Source organism: Tachypleus tridentatus, chromosome 13, assembly GCF_004210375.1.
Source record: "Tachypleus tridentatus isolate NWPU-2018 chromosome 13, ASM421037v1, whole genome shotgun sequence".
NCBI lineage: Eukaryota > Metazoa > Arthropoda > Merostomata > Xiphosura > Limulidae > Tachypleus > Tachypleus tridentatus.
This window is the reverse complement of record NC_134837.1, coordinates 173,369,622-173,385,609: the sequence shown is the minus strand read 5'-3', so window position 1 is coordinate 173,385,609 and position 15,988 is coordinate 173,369,622. Positions and strand designations below refer to the sequence as shown.

Sequence of the window (15,988 nt, the reverse complement as noted above, 5' to 3'; positions counted from 1 at the left end):
TGGCAATTTCTCATTCCATGCTGTAAGCTTATGGTTCTTTCAGTCAGTCATAACTCATACCTGTTTCTGTGTGGAGCTTTCAACCTCTTCAGATCTGTTTGAGTCACTGGTTGTTGTATTTCTTGTGTTATTTTGTTAGAGATAGCTTTATTTCTATGGATAAATAGCTTCTCATAGCTATATTCCAAGGTTTTGTTATTACCAATAGCTGTATCTTTAAGATTACTTAATTTCTCAATGTTGTATTTTCAGGGCTATTTGTTACTCATAGCCATACTTGTGGGATTTGTTTTGGTACCTGTCTTCATCTGTGCATAGTTACTTAATCTTCGAAAGATGCATCTTTCACAATCTCTCATTATTTCATAGCTGTATAATCAATCTTTCAGTCATTAGCTGCACCATTGTCTTTTGTGTTTTCACTTATTTACATTGTACCTTTAAAGGTATTGCAGTTGCATGCAGTAGTAGTCCCTGATTTTTGGAAGTAATTCAACATGTTACAGAAAATGGTATAATTGTTACAATCTTGTTAAAGGAATTTTCATGTTAATTTTAGTACACCCAACACAGGATAAAGAAAAACCTTGTGTAAAAGTATTACATTTAAATTTTTAAACAGTAAATGCTACTTGGCAATTGAATTATAATATTCACTTTGCAGTAGAGCTCATTTTGAATTTTCCAAACAAGTATTTCTTTTGTAAATTTTATCTCCCAATCAATTACTTTTGTATAGATAAGGCTCATTGCATCAATGAAGAATTATAATCTTATTATTTTATAAAACAAAAGTAGTGAAAATCAAAATGTTTATTTTATCTACCGCATATATTACTGCTTTTAAGGAGGTATTTAAATGTATATATAACAGGTGCATTCTGAGCTGATATTTGGCTTTATTCTGACGTGTTTGACAATACTTAAGAATGCTGCCAAGTTCCTCATTTTATTTTAACAGTCATTTCAATACACATTTTTACATTGTTTGACTAAGTGCTTAATATTCACAGAGATAGTTTTAACTAGTAATTTTGTTTTAACTCTTTTAGTTTCCTAACAGGTTTGCACCAGATGACTAAAACAAAGAAAATTTGTTTAACATACATTTTGGATTGGGGGGAAGGGGTAATTTCCCTTCGTGCTGTCTGTTATGTTCATATAGGTTAACAAATTATCAAAGTGTCTTTATCATTGTGCATAAAAGACTTTTATCTTTATCTCTGTTCATATTTCATTATAGCAAGCACATAACCAGTATGTACCTCCTCAAATATTTTGGTGCAAGTTTGTAAAAATTATGTATGAACAGTCAACATGCTCACTAACCATAAATTGCAAAATTTCTTTTGAAACAAATTGACTAACAGTAGGTTGGTAGTGTTACGTAAAGTATTGTAGCTGCTATATTTGTGAAAATTTTAAGAACATTAATTTGGTTTTATAGTGCAGTTCTGAAGAACATAATTGTTAATACTAGGCCATTTTAATTGTTGGTGTAGTTTGTTTGTTTTTTAGTTTAGTAGGATGGAAAAAAAATTTAAAACGTTTGGAGGACAAAGTTTTAACTAAGTATTTTTATGAAAATTTAAACTTTCTATAACTTATAGAAAAAAATAATGGTATCCTGAGTAGCTTCACATCCATAATTTATATATGATGCCTAATTTTTATATTATAAGAAAGCACCAGTTATTTTTCCCTGTTACAAGGGTCTTAAATATATACTAAAATATGTACCATAATTCCAATCTCTCTACCTCTTAATCAACTTCTGCTGAAAAGCAGTTTAATTTTATGTGTATGTACAGTATTCAATCTCTGCTAATTGTGTAAAAATTCTTCACAACCACCTTATTACAGGTTCCACACTGTGAACATTCGGTGAGAAATAGGGGTTGTAGTTTCAATCGGTAAAAATAATATTCTTTATTTTTACAGTTGTACATTATGCACCTGAGGAAGCACTTCTCACATTTTTAGTTTCATTTTTGTTTATTTTCTTCTTGATGTTAGTGTTCCACTTGTTAAAACTTAAGTGGTCCTTTAAATTTTTCTTATTAAAAAATGTCAACTAAATGAAATACAAAAAAGTACATAGGTTACAATATTTGTTTGGACATATCCTTCTGGAAACATCACAAATTACAGTGTGCATTTTCACAGTCAAATCTTCATTAAATTGAAAAACAATTATACTTTTGCTCTTTGTATCAAACACTTAAACCATAATGAGTGGCATTAGTGGAAAGCAAAAACATGGCTTAATTTTTTTCATTTGTTTGCTGTTGACTGCAAAGGTACATAATGCTGTGCTCTGCCCAAAGTAGATATAGTCATTAATTTTGTTAATTATTTTTCACACACTAGGCACGATAAAACTGCCATTTCCTTATCTTGTAATCTATTTTTGAAAATGCAAATTATTTATGAAAAGAGAATTATTTACTTTTTTCATTTAAAAAAAATATATTTTGATTTTTAATTTCAATTGAAATATTTGCATTTATCTAACAGTAACTTTTCAACATGAAACTCCAAATTTTGTGTTATAGAGGAATACGTAGCCCAAATAATACAGAGAAAATAAGTAATCATTGTAAAAATTTACTGTGTACACACAATATATTACAGAGCAGTGGTGTCCAACAGTTTTTTGTTTTTTTTTACAACCTCCAAAATTGTAAGAATGTGTAAATGCTTTCACTACATGATAAAAAAAATATTAACTGTGTTTTTATATTATATGGATATAGTAGGATAGAAAAAAACACAATAACGTTTTCAACTATTTATTGATAGAGTTAATTATATTTAAAAAAAACACATGAAAGAAGTAAAGCAGTAATTCACCACAGGTCAATACCTGTTTTGCCATGTGGCAAGTAGCGATCATGCTGGACACCGTGATTATAAAGCTTGCTAAGCCTAATTAACTTACTTCAATTCAAAATAATGGAACTTAAATTAATCTTTAAACATTGTTGTATCATCGTAAAATATTAATATTGTACCTACTTTTTTCTGTCCATAATATAGGCATAATAGAAAATTATTTTACTTGATACTTATATTAAATGTGTTAACGTTTTGACAGGCAATTTCTCATTTATCCTCTGCATTAGAAGGCCATGATTTAGGTTTTTTATTTACCATTTACCCTAAAAAATTGTTGTGCAAAGGAAATGCTTATGACTAACTTCGAATGTTTTTATGCAAAGATAGTATAAATTCAGGCAGAATTAAATGTAATCATACACAGTAAAAAAAACTAACTGCCTCAGTGATTGGTTTACATTATAAAAATATAAGTATAAAAAAATCTACCTTTATATAGTAAAACTAATAATTGTTTATAATAATGCTAAAGTACATTAGCCAGAGTATCAAACAGCTTATTTGGTGTTGTCAACATACAATACTATGTTAACCTGCCCAGAGTTTCTAATAAAATTTGACACTTCACACCAATACTCTGTAAATATTTCACCAGTATAAAGAACTAGCTGTTGTGTGTTGTTTGGACAATACAATATAAAGAGCAACAGTTAAGTATTTACAGTTGCTGTTGCCAGGAGCACATTATACATGTCGGGTATCTATATTTCACACAAAAATAGCTCAGTTAAAAAGTGTGTATATACATGTATAAATTGTGGAACACTATATCAAGTCGATCATTTTTTATGTTACTTTAAGTTTTTGTTTTCCCTATGAATGTTGGGCATGGATGTGTTAATTGATGTGACATATTTTGTTAATAACATGCATGGCATGCTTTATTTTAAGTAGGGAGTTGTGAAAATATATTATTGGAATAAGTTTTAATATATTTGTATTTTATTCATTTTCCTATTGAAATGATGACAACAGCCATGTTAGAGAGCTGCTGACAAAATATATATGAGTATATACATAAAATTAACAAGATTTTAAATGCTTGATTCTTGTTCTTATCCAAAGTAAATATATTTTGTGATGGTCACATGATTTGTTTGGGGAAGAGTGTTATATGTTGTAACTGTGAATTCTTCTTTCAAAAATTATAAACAGTCAAGTTATATGCTGAACAACAACTTAACAAAATACATGACAGTTGAATAACCAACTACATGGAACTAAGCCAAAGCCTTACTACCTCTTACACCCTGCTGTTGGCAGAAAATAGTAATCACCTTTTGTTGCTAGGCATAAGCTTAATTAAGTTTATTTGTTAGTATGTTTTGAAACAAGCATATATTAGCAATTCGTATGTAAACAAAAGCTTAATAAACTCTAAAGGACTGTTTTTCAATTTGTAACTTGAAATATGTAGATTAATCCTAAGCTATTCACTAAAATTATAATGTTTCTATATGAGAAGTTTGTGATGACATAGTCAGTACAGAAATCTATGTTCATTGTATAAAATAGTTTGGTTTCTAATAATATGAATATCAGAACTCCCTAAATCCAGTGGTATCTTTTAAAGCTGTGTCTTGTAGTATGAGCTGCACTGCAAAGTTTCTTGAGTTGCTAGCTTTGGTAATATTTATGTTCTTACTTTAGTTGCACTTTACTGCTTGCTCATAATGTTTTAATTAAAGTATAATGTTTTAACTAAAGTTTTAATATTTTAATTAATGTTTTAACACTTTAAGTTTGTATTAACAACATCTGTTGATAGTTATTTTGAAAAGTATTTAGTGTTAAAGAAAATCTTTATGATGTTGATTACATGTCATGTATGTGTAAAAAGTTTTGTCTCATACAAATTTAGTTAAAATAGTAGAGGCATTACACTGTGATTTATTGTATATGTGCTTCATGGACAGTTTCAAAACAGAAAAGAATATTCATGATATTGAATTAATCATCTGTTGTATCCTCTAACATTTGAACTTGCATGTGCTCTGAGATACATAAATTTTGGTTATTTGACATACATTTTTGATTATTTCTCACACACCATTATGATTACCTAAGAAACAATTTTGATAATTTAACTTATAATTTTAGTTACACAATACACTGTTATGGTTATCTAATCTAGCATTTTAGTTATTTTTCATGCAGCTTTATAGTTAGATAACTAAAACTGCATGTTAAATAACTCCATTCTGAAGATTTGACATAAAATTTTGGTTATTTGACTGACAGCTTTGGTTGTTTGACATACAATTTTAGTTTTCTCACATATCATTCTATTGACAGCAAGCACCTCATTGTAGTCTTGAGAAGCAAACATCTCTGTTTTAAGCATATTTTAAACAGCTAATGAACATAATTGCAACCAAGACTATGTTCTTTCACAGATATGTCTTTAAATGAAAACACAGTGCAGTAAACTGTTTTATTCAAAATAAATGGAAATGCTACATAGTCAATATGATATGATTTAGTCCTTGGTAGAAAATGAAATAACATTAATACTCCATGTAAAAAATCCAAGCTAATGATACTTTCTGTTTAAAATATCACCAAAACATTTTTATACACTACAGAATTTGTAGAAACAAAATTGATTTTGTAATAGGTTGACTAAATTATTACGGTTATTTGTTTCCTCATATATTAATAAAAGCTATTGACAGATGATGTTAACTATTTTGCTTGTCATATAGATTGTTGTAAATGTTGTATATTTAAATTGTCTAAATGACATTCAAAAAAGGCACTTACCAGTGGTTTATGCTTAAAACTTTCAATTCCAGTTTAAATCTGAATTCATACATACAGCTAATTTATCAGAAATTGTGAAATACGACCAAGAATTTTTTGTCTTTTTTCTATACAGACTTATAAAAGTAACAAACAATTTTTACATCCCACAGCATAGATTGACTTTCTAGAGCCCTGTTGTATTCATTTCACATCCACTAGTTCCCAGCTTCAGTAGTTTTTTTTCTTAGAAAATGAATAACATTTGTGAGTGTATGTTTACTATAATACACAAGTACAGATTAGTCAAAGAAGATAAACTGAAAACTTTCTCAAAGGTTTATAAAACAAACATTAAAAGTAGTAATTGGTATTGGTTAAAAAAATTTTGAAAATTGGTACTCAAGTATTATTTGACATTAAATGTAGTTGTACCTCTCCCACTTCTGAGTGCCTTCTTTGGATGTACGAATGAAGTCCTAATATAATACATCAAATCATTTTTTGTTTTGGTTATAATACTTTCTCAGCTGCTTTTATAGATCAAATGAATATCAATTAAAATAACTTAATTCAGTCATAACCCAAATTAAAGATCGTTTTTATTATATACCTGTATCAGACTTTGGTTTTCATAATTTATACCACTTTTGTAAATTTGTGAATGCTTTTTTTGTTTCATTTCAGCTATACTACTAACAACCCTAATATTATCTTATCATGTTGGACAGTTAAAATTATTGATGAAAGCTTCAGAGAAAATTATTTTGAATTATAACATTATATTTTTTGGGTTCACAGAATGGAAAACTTTGCTGCACATATACTCCTTCTTGCAGTGACAACACTGTCCAATCTACTCTTCTCAACTATAAAGACTTACACAATAATTTTGAGCAAAAAACTGATCCAATTAGTAAGATGGAAGTCTTGCATAATAATGGAAAATTGGATCTTCAAATCTACAAGTACAAAGAGGAATCGTCTGAACAATCAACACCTAGTTCATCAGACAACAGTACTGTGGGAAAGAGAGTTGCTGTGGTGGTTGAGCACCTCACAGAATCTACAATAAAGAATCTTGCCACTCATGACAAAGAAGATAATCGAAAAATTTTCCAATGGTCCAGTGTTGAAAATGGAAAAACTTTGGGAATTTCAGTGCCAGCAACTGAGTCCTCTTCAACTACTGCTGATGAAAGTTGAAATACTGACATATTTGGGCAGTTTGGTAAAAAATTTTTTCTCCACTCATCTTTGCATTTAGCTACCTCAGCAACTATGATTTCTTCTCTAGGTGCTGATAACAAATACAGTAGAGAGTCCTAAAACAAGACAAATGTTTGTAGAATTAAAATGTAAATCAGCATGCTAGCACCTGAAAAACGTTGTGTTTGTTCATTGATTGTGAAATAATGGTGAGAAATTTTAAAGAAGTGTTTCATTCTAGCCTCTGTTGGCTCAGTTTTAATTTTTTTGAAAGCTTGAATACAAATGATTGCCGTCATTTACAACGTGGACCAGAAGGAAATGATTTTGTAATGGTGTTTCTTTTGTGTTCACAGTGACATTAAGTGTTAATATAACACTAACTGTTTATCATGAATAGAATGTGCCATTCAAGACTTTAATCAAATGTGTTATAAAAGTATCCAAGCTGTTAAGTACTTGTTAAATGACCCATTTTGCTTGAGGAGGACTGTTTTCGTACAACTTATAAATGTATGATTTGTGTTTATTTGATTTTTGTACAAGTGTACACATATGCTAGCATTACTAACTAATCTGTACATAAGATCACTTGGTGGCTAGACTCTGTGTGCCTAATTATTTATTGCTTTGATATAGAGGTGTAAAATAAGCTTATTAGTCAAATGAAGGTCGTGTTACTGTAAATTATGTTATAATGTATAGATGCAAGTAGAATTTTAAGGTTCAAAAAACATTTGACAAGACTGTATGTACTTTGTAGTAATTTGAAGAGAGTTAATACTGCACATAACTGCCATAAAGAATCAAATGAAAATCAAAAGTTGCCTCAGTATTTTTCGAAAGAATGTTTCATGTATGGGAAAAATATGACCCAAGGGACTGTTTTGAGAAACAGTGCAGATGTTATTTTAATGTAAAGTCTACTAGTCATAAATATGGTTGATTAGTTATTACTGAAAATTGTTAAATTAGTGTTATGTCACAGTCTTGATGTTTCGTGATCTCAGAATTTTTCAAAGTTTTCCAGACTGGAACTTACCTTATGAGTTTTGTGTATTAATGAGTGTCTGGTAGGAAATAAATCTATAAAACTGTCTGAAAAGGCATTTCAAAAATTATTTAGTTTAATAACTGTCAATTCCTATAAACATAAATTTACTATCTGCTATAAACATGAGTCCCCCACTGGGACAGTGGTAAGTCTAAGGATTTTCAACACTAAATCAGGGTTTCAATTCACTTCAGTAGAAACAGCAGATACCCCAATGTGGCTTTGCTATAAGAAAACACACACATAAACATAAGCCACCACTCATTGCAGTTCTAAAGTTAGGGGTATATGATGCCTTATAGTTCTTATTTATAATTTTTAATTTAATTGTTAGTCCTACTCGCACTTTCTGAGTGTGTTGTTTGGACAAAACAACCCAGTACTGCATTTAACATAATGCAAAAAATATATACATTTTTATACCTGTAGTTGATCTGTACAGATGGGCCCTCAAAAACTTCAAGTAATCTCTGCAACAATCTAAGACACATTAATGACCTAGTGGAATTGCAGTCTCTGTATATTAACATTTGTCATCTTGTTAATCATTACACTGTTACCTTTAGAGAAACCATACATACGTACAACATGTCAAGTAAGTAGAAGGATGCAATTAAATACTGCTTATAACAGTAGGATTAACAGTTGTCTTACAAATTCTAAACTGACTCTTTGAATAAAATAATTTACCAACAAAATGAGTTTCTAATTAGCTAAACAGTGAAAAGAAAAACTAATGTACTGCATCTTTTTATACTTTTGTTTGATAGCTTTATCATAGGAGTTTGGTAGTAATACATTTTTATCTTTAAATGTTTTATTACATTTGAAATAATGATTTCTAATTAAGACAAGTTTTGTACCTGTGAAGAAATCACCACTGAGCTGATTTCTCAGAGATTTTAAGGATCAGGTAATCAGAGTAACTTGAGAAAGAACTGGAAGAAGAAAAGGACACAGAAATGGAGAATAAGTACAAGAAAAGGTTGGTAGATATTTTCATGTCTCACCTAAGAAACAAAAGAACCTCTAAATTTAGGGCGTAACAGTCATTTCAATAAGTGAAAGTAGGATCTAAAATGAAGAAACAGATTTGCTTAAAAGTCATATGTACATGTAACTTACCTCTAAGATAACCATACCAAACAGCATCCAGTATATCTAGGTGGTAGTTAAGATATGACTACTAAATGTGATTGATAGAAACTGTTATCCCCTTACAGGCAGAATCAGTTTTTAAAATAATTATCATTTTCTTATCTAAACAATTGAAAGTATTTAAGATTTGTCTTTCCCACAGAACTAAAGATGTTAAATCAATCCAGTTATGTTACATTGTGACAATAAACATTACCCAGCAGAGTATGGACTACATCATTTTACTTTGGAGACTACAGTTAAAACCATTATAATAAAACTTAAGCATCCTTAATCACTTTCATAATTTCTACATTGAGCTTAAGCTGCACTCATTGGTGCCTGTAAACTTTAAATTATTTCATATGCCTCTGATTTCATTCTTATCTAGTACTAAAATGTTCTTAAACAGGAGTTGTGTGAGTTGATGGAACTTTAAGTGGATCACATGTACTACTACAGGTGCACAGGCAACAAAAGTTAAAAAAATTACTAGGACCAGTAACTAAATTTGTAAGTAACAAAAATAGTTACGGCACATAATTTTTAAGCATGATATAACAACAATTAGAAATCTGATCCAATAAATTTGGGAGATTTAAAACCAGAAAACTAATAACTAGTGAAACTAAGTAGTGTAATATTGCCATGTTCATGACAATTCAACATCATTACCAAAAAGTATTTTTTATAAAATGGATAAGAAAAATAAAACAGACTGAAGCCATCTATTGAATGTAAACAAACATTATAAGACCAAGTCCAGTGCTGCTCTAGAAACTAATTCTTTCATTGTAAAACATATTCAGTTGGCCATGACTACATGTTGTTATTACCTGAAGATTACCTTCTGCCCAGCTTTGAAATTTTCTTTGTACAATAATTTTGCAAAGGTGCAAGGGATCAGTCTTAGATAATATATCTTAAAGTTACCACAGACCCTACATTTTATATTTAATGTTTGCATCCAAGATAAAAGTTCAAGCAGGCTCAAAGTAGGTCATTGGAGCTGCATCAAAGGACTTTACAGTCCCACGTACTCTGTGGTTCAAGTTTATTCAACCATCACATAAATTTATTTTTAGCCATTAGTTTACATTGTGTATGATCAACCTATATTTATATATATATTGCATAAGGAAGTACCGTAAATTCCGGCGTATAAGTCGAGGTCTATAAGTTTGGCCTAAAAATCATTATTTTGACATGTACCTGCCGTATAAGTCGACCCCCTTCTCTGGCTCAAATCGCTTGGTCGGAATATTTCAGTCGGCATCAGCGGCGAGGTTTAGCTAAGGAAGTGATATTTAATAATCAACTGCGTCATCAGCAGAGTTTGTCAACGGCGCCATTTTCAAGAATTCTTATTATCCGCTGTGACTAGCTACCCCTCGCCTCTGGTCGGCATAAAAATGACAGATTTGCACTTTACAACAGAGAGCAAAAGTTCTGTCACTACGTGTTCTGAGAATTCATTTTTGCTGACTCATTCGTGCGCTTCGCTGCGCTTTCACTCACGTGACGTTTCGTTTGCCAAAGTAAAGTGAGAAATCTGCGTTGATTGGCCAACATGACATGCTTGCTCGACAAATAAGGCTTTCACTAAAAGAAGAAGTGTCACGTTTTATGCACCTTACGGTATTCCTGTCTAGACAAATTTATTGATTTTCTTTTATCTGGTTGTCTAACCTTGCTACGCTTAGCTAGGAAATTAGCTGACCAATCGGCTCTGAATGAATTTTTAACTGTCTATCCAGTTTCAATTTCCTGTTTCAAAATGTCAGTTACAAATTTCAGTGACAAATTTTTAAATAATTATAAATCGTTAAACAAGCAAGATGTCCAGTCAACCACGAAGAAGGATGAAATATGATGCAGCATTCAAGATAAAAGTCGTTCAAGCAGCCAAAGACAGTAGCAACAGCGCAGCAGCTCGGCACTATTGCATAAGTGAAAAATTGGTCAGAGATTGGAGGAAGGTAGAAAACACTATCAAAGAATTGCTCTTAACCAAATGTGCGAATCGTGGTCAAAATCAAGAAAAATGGCCAAGATTAGAGAAGGAAATAGCGACATGGGTGTTATCTGAACGTCAATGTGGCAGAATCGTAACAAGAGCCCTTATCCGACTGAAAGCTTTACAATGGGCAGCTAAGAATAAAGAAGACAGCATGGATTTTAAGGCAACAGTCAGTTGGTGTTCTCGTTTTATGCATCGTCATGATCTGGTCATTCGTCAAAAGACAAAAATTGCTCAACAGCTTCCGAAAGATTTGGACTACAAGATCACGCAATTCCAGACCTTCGTCATCAATCAAAGAAAACGAAATGAATACGATATGGATCACATTGGATATATGGACGAAACGCCCATGTTTTTTGATGTCGTCGGCAACACTACAATTAACAAAAAAGGAGAAAAGACAGTTCTGGTGAAGACCACAGGGCACGAAAACAACACTTCACCGTCGTATTGGCCTGCCTCGCCGATGGAACGAAACTGCCGCCTATGATAATATTTAAAAGAAAAACGATGCCAAAGACAAGTTTCCGCCAGGAGTCGTGGTTCATGTACAAGAAAAGGATGGATGGACGATAGTGGATGTGTCAAATGGATTAACGAAGTGTGGGCCCGTCGGCCAGGCGCCATGCTTAAACCCAAATCGTTGTTAGTGTGGGACATGTTCAAGTCACATTTAACGGATACTACGAAAAAGCATTAAAATCGAAAAAACAGATATGGCGGTGATTCCATGTGGATTAACATCTGTACTGCAACCTCTGGATGTATCGTTAAAAAACCATTTAAGGATTCTATGCGCACCAAGTGGAATGAGTGGATGGCATCGGGTCAAAAAACTTACACTGCCGCCGGAAATATGCGTGCTGCATCTTTGCCTACAGTGTGTCAGTGGGTAAAAGATTCCTGGGACTCTATTGATCTAAAATCGTTGTCAACTCATTCAAAAATGCTCAATTACCAATGCGATGGACGGTACGGAGGATGATATGTTATGGGAAGAGGATGACGATATCCCCTCATCATCAGTGGAGCATGACATTATTCCAGAAGAGGATCCTTACGATGACCATTTGAATGGTGAGGAATGGGACTTTGTGTTTGATCGATCTCATGTTGAGTAGGATTACTATTTTATAAATAAATACCTATATGTCATATCATATAATTTTGATTTGCGATGGTTTTCTCGAATCTGAATTTACTAAAATTCATGTCATGAAAAACGTCACCGCCGTATAAGTCGAGGATGGATTTTTAAACTTGAAATTTGGTGTTAAATTTTCGACTTATACGCCGGAATTTACGGTAATTAAGGTATTCTACAAAGTGTAATGGCCCTAGTAAAACTGGTCTGGCATGGCCAGATGGTTAAGGCACTCGACTCGTAATCTGAGGGTTGCGGGTTCGAATCCCCGTCACACCAAACATGCTCGCCCTTTCAGCCATGGGTATGTTATAAAGTTACATTCAATCCTACTATTCGTTGGTAAAAGAGTAGCCCAAGAGTTGGCAGTGGATGGTGATGACTAGCTGCCTTCCCTCTAGTCTTACACTGCAAAATTAGGGACGGCTAGCGCAGATAGCCCTTGTGTTGCTTTGCGCAAAATTCAAAACAAACCAAACTGAACCTAGTAAAATGGGCAGCTAGATATATAATAGTGATGTATTATGTAACAAGTTTTCCAACTGATGTGCACTACTACATTTGCAAAACATTAAGAGTTATTTGGCAAGGAATCATAGCATTTGGTTTACTCTAGAAACATGCAACAAGAAGGAACCATTACCATTCATGACTTATGTTAACACAATCATTATAATGTCCATACAGATCTTTGATAATTTAAATCACAAACATTTTAGCACCACTTATATACTCGTAAACCAAATGTTAATACCATAATAGAAATAATAATACAATAACACCAAATTGTTACTGGTAGGATGCTGCATCAATCAATATGGTTAGATGACAAGAACCCCATGTTAATTACAACCTACTTGTAACCCCTTGTACAGATTAATTGAAACAAATGGTCATTTTACTATATTTTCAGCATGGTGGCCGGTGTAGGCTCGCTGGACCCGCTGATTTCCTTTAATAGACATCTCTTTCACACAGACGGCATCATTAGCTGTATTTTGAAGGACGGTCCATCTATTTTGGGGATATATGACGAAATTAAGAGGAATATTACGTCATTCGAATTTGCGTTAGAAGGGCAAGGATACCAGTCAAAAAACAACTTGTTACCAAATCAATGAAGAAAAAACGGTATCAATGTGGTCTGAAATATACAAGAACTAAACGCAAGAACAATGGAGGAAGGTGTAATTAAGTGACGAGACTCATTTCTTCGTACAAGGCCGAAGAAGTATGCATGTTCGCATATCTCCAGGTGAGAAACTTCGAGAATCTCACATCAATTAGTTCGTAAAACATCCCTTGAAGAAGATGTTTTGGAGCTTTTTCAGCTGTTATGGTGTCGGAGACTTGCATATCGTAGAAAGTAAGATGCGAGGACCACAGTACATCGAAGTTTTGCAGAGAAGAGTCGTTCCAGTATTGAAAAAGAGATTTCCAGATGGATCTGGCATTTTTCAGCAAGATCTGGCTCCATGCCACACATCGAAACATGTGAAGAATGTTATGACTACAACGCGAATAAAGGTGCTGGACTGGCCTTGAAACTCTACAGACTTAAATCCGATTGAAAATCTTTTGGCAATTTGTAAAGAAAGACTTCGGGGAAAAGACTGTACTACGAAAGATAAGCTAATTGAGGTGTGGTACCACGATCTAAAAATTAGTAAAGATAACAGTCAACTCGTGGACTCGATGTCAAAGCGGATTAATGATCTTCTGAAAAATAAAGGCGGTCATATCATGTGTTAATTTGTGAGTAATTTTTGGATTCTCAGAAATAAAACGCATAAAATTGAAAAAAATCGTAATTTTTCGTCTTGTTTCAATTAATTTACACAAGGGTGTAAGATCAAATAAATCTTGGAGGCGGTAACCTTATTATCAATTTCTACAAACATATAACGTTTCAACGAGATGTTTTAATCAGGTTTCAGGTATTTTGTTTATACAAAAGAATACATACATCATTAAACTGGTTTAGTTGAGATAAAAATATTCCTTCATCCATACATACAAATATCCACCAGATAAGGCCGGTTAAAAAATTCCCATACGACCATCACAAACTTACTAAAAACTCAATTCAAAAATGAAATTTATTCCAATAAAGCAACCATTAAATTACAATTGAATACCACCAAAATAAGATCAAAATTTCACAAAAAATGAAACCTTCCTGTTGATTTGAAATTACTAAAAACTCACGAATAAATATTCTTAATAGATATAAATTGTATACAATCATACAATACTAATATAATTTATGAAGTAATTAGTAATTACTACACATAATTTTACAGTATATCTAGTAAAAACACTGTAAAGAAAAAACAAAACACGCCGGGGTGACAGAACATATTTACTAAGCTGTATCCACTCGTGTGATATCTTTACTTCGTACCATATGGATATTTCCGTGTACAAATATATTACTTGTACCTGATGATGGCAAAATGTACATTCGTAACTGGATATAAAGTTGTTGTTTTTTTTCTGTTAGCCATTCAAGCCGTCTTTAAACTTTGAGATCTCTCTCTCTCTCTCGGTGTTTGGGTATATGCTCATACTCTGGAGGGTCAGGTTCTTCTTGACCTTTTCCTTCTCCCCGTATTTATATTGGTCTTACAACAATATAACTTGGACTGAAAATTATTTTGGTCCTTTTTTAGGACAATGTCCATGTATGTTGGTACATTTATAGTTGTTATTTTGTCCTAATAGCATAATGTCAAGTTTGTCGGTGGCACTTTATTATTATTATTTTTTAATGAATTTATATGGCCTGGCATGGCCTAGCGCGTTAAGGCGTGCGCTTCGTAATCTGAGGGTCGCGGGTTCGCGCCAAACATGCTCGCCCTCCCAGCCGTGGGGGCGTTATAATGTGACGGTCAATCCCACTTTTCGTTGGTAAAAGAGTAGCCCAAGAGTTGGCGGTGGTTGGTGATAACTAGCTGCCTTCCCTCTAGTCTTACACTGCTAAATTAGGGACGGCTAGCACAGATAGCCCTCGAGTAGCTTTATGCGAAATTAAAAAAAACAACAACAAACAAACAAAAACAATTAATGAATTTATATTGTTTTTACTTATTTATTTTTATGTTTAAAATACAAATTGACTGGGAAGAGATGTTTAGGACCAACTTCATCATGTATGAGGTACCTATCTAGTTCGCATGGTAATTCTTTTTTTCATCCAATTCTTATCAAAGTACGTTATTGTGCTATGTAGGAGTCTATCTGGTATGGTTGGTATGTTCGAATATTTATGTATGAATTTCGATGATGTAGTTCTTGGAACTTTATATGCTGTTGTAAGGAGTGTGTTTTCAATTGTTTGTAGTTTAGTTTTAATTATTTTATCACTTACAGTTATCCATGCTGGCGCTGCATAATCTATTACTGGTCTAATATATGCTTTGTAGATTTTTATGTTGTCTGTAGATGCTCCACTGTTTTTGCCAGTTATACTCCTAGCATGGTTAGTTCTTTGTCATACTTTATTCTTAATTTCGTTAATATGATTAATCCAAGTTAATTTAGAATCATAGGTTAGACCTAAAAATTTTGCCGATGAGGCAGTCTGAAGTAGTGTGTCATTCATATATAATTCTGGCTGTTGTTTTTTATGTTTTGTCAATTTCGTAACGACTACGAGTTGTGTTTTTGCTGTGTTTATTTTTATTCTATATTTTTGACAGTATTCACTTATTCTATTTAGTTGCGGTTGTATGTTAGTGGCTGCTATTGTTGGTGTTGCAGCACTTTTCCAGACTGCCAC

The 15,988-nt window shown here is 32.5% G+C and overlaps 1 protein-coding gene across 4 annotated transcripts in view; it reads left to right on the top strand.

Annotated features, from left to right (window-relative positions):
* Positions 1 to 7,944, top strand: part of LOC143238147 (protein kinase C-binding protein NELL2a-like) — a 118,404-nt gene extending 110,460 nt beyond the window's left edge. For 3 of the 4 annotated variants that reach the window (XM_076478119.1, XM_076478118.1, XM_076478120.1), the window contains exon 19: positions 6,442 to 7,944. In XM_076478119.1, the coding sequence (XP_076334234.1) occupies positions 6,442 to 6,846 (405 nt within the window). In that variant the 3' untranslated portion in view covers positions 6,847 to 7,944. Of the gene's footprint in view, positions 1 to 1,863; positions 1,914 to 6,441 lie in introns of all 4 variants that reach the window. The other variant, XM_076478121.1, reaches the window with a different exon arrangement.
* Positions 7,945 to 15,988: the final 8,044 nt, after the last annotated feature.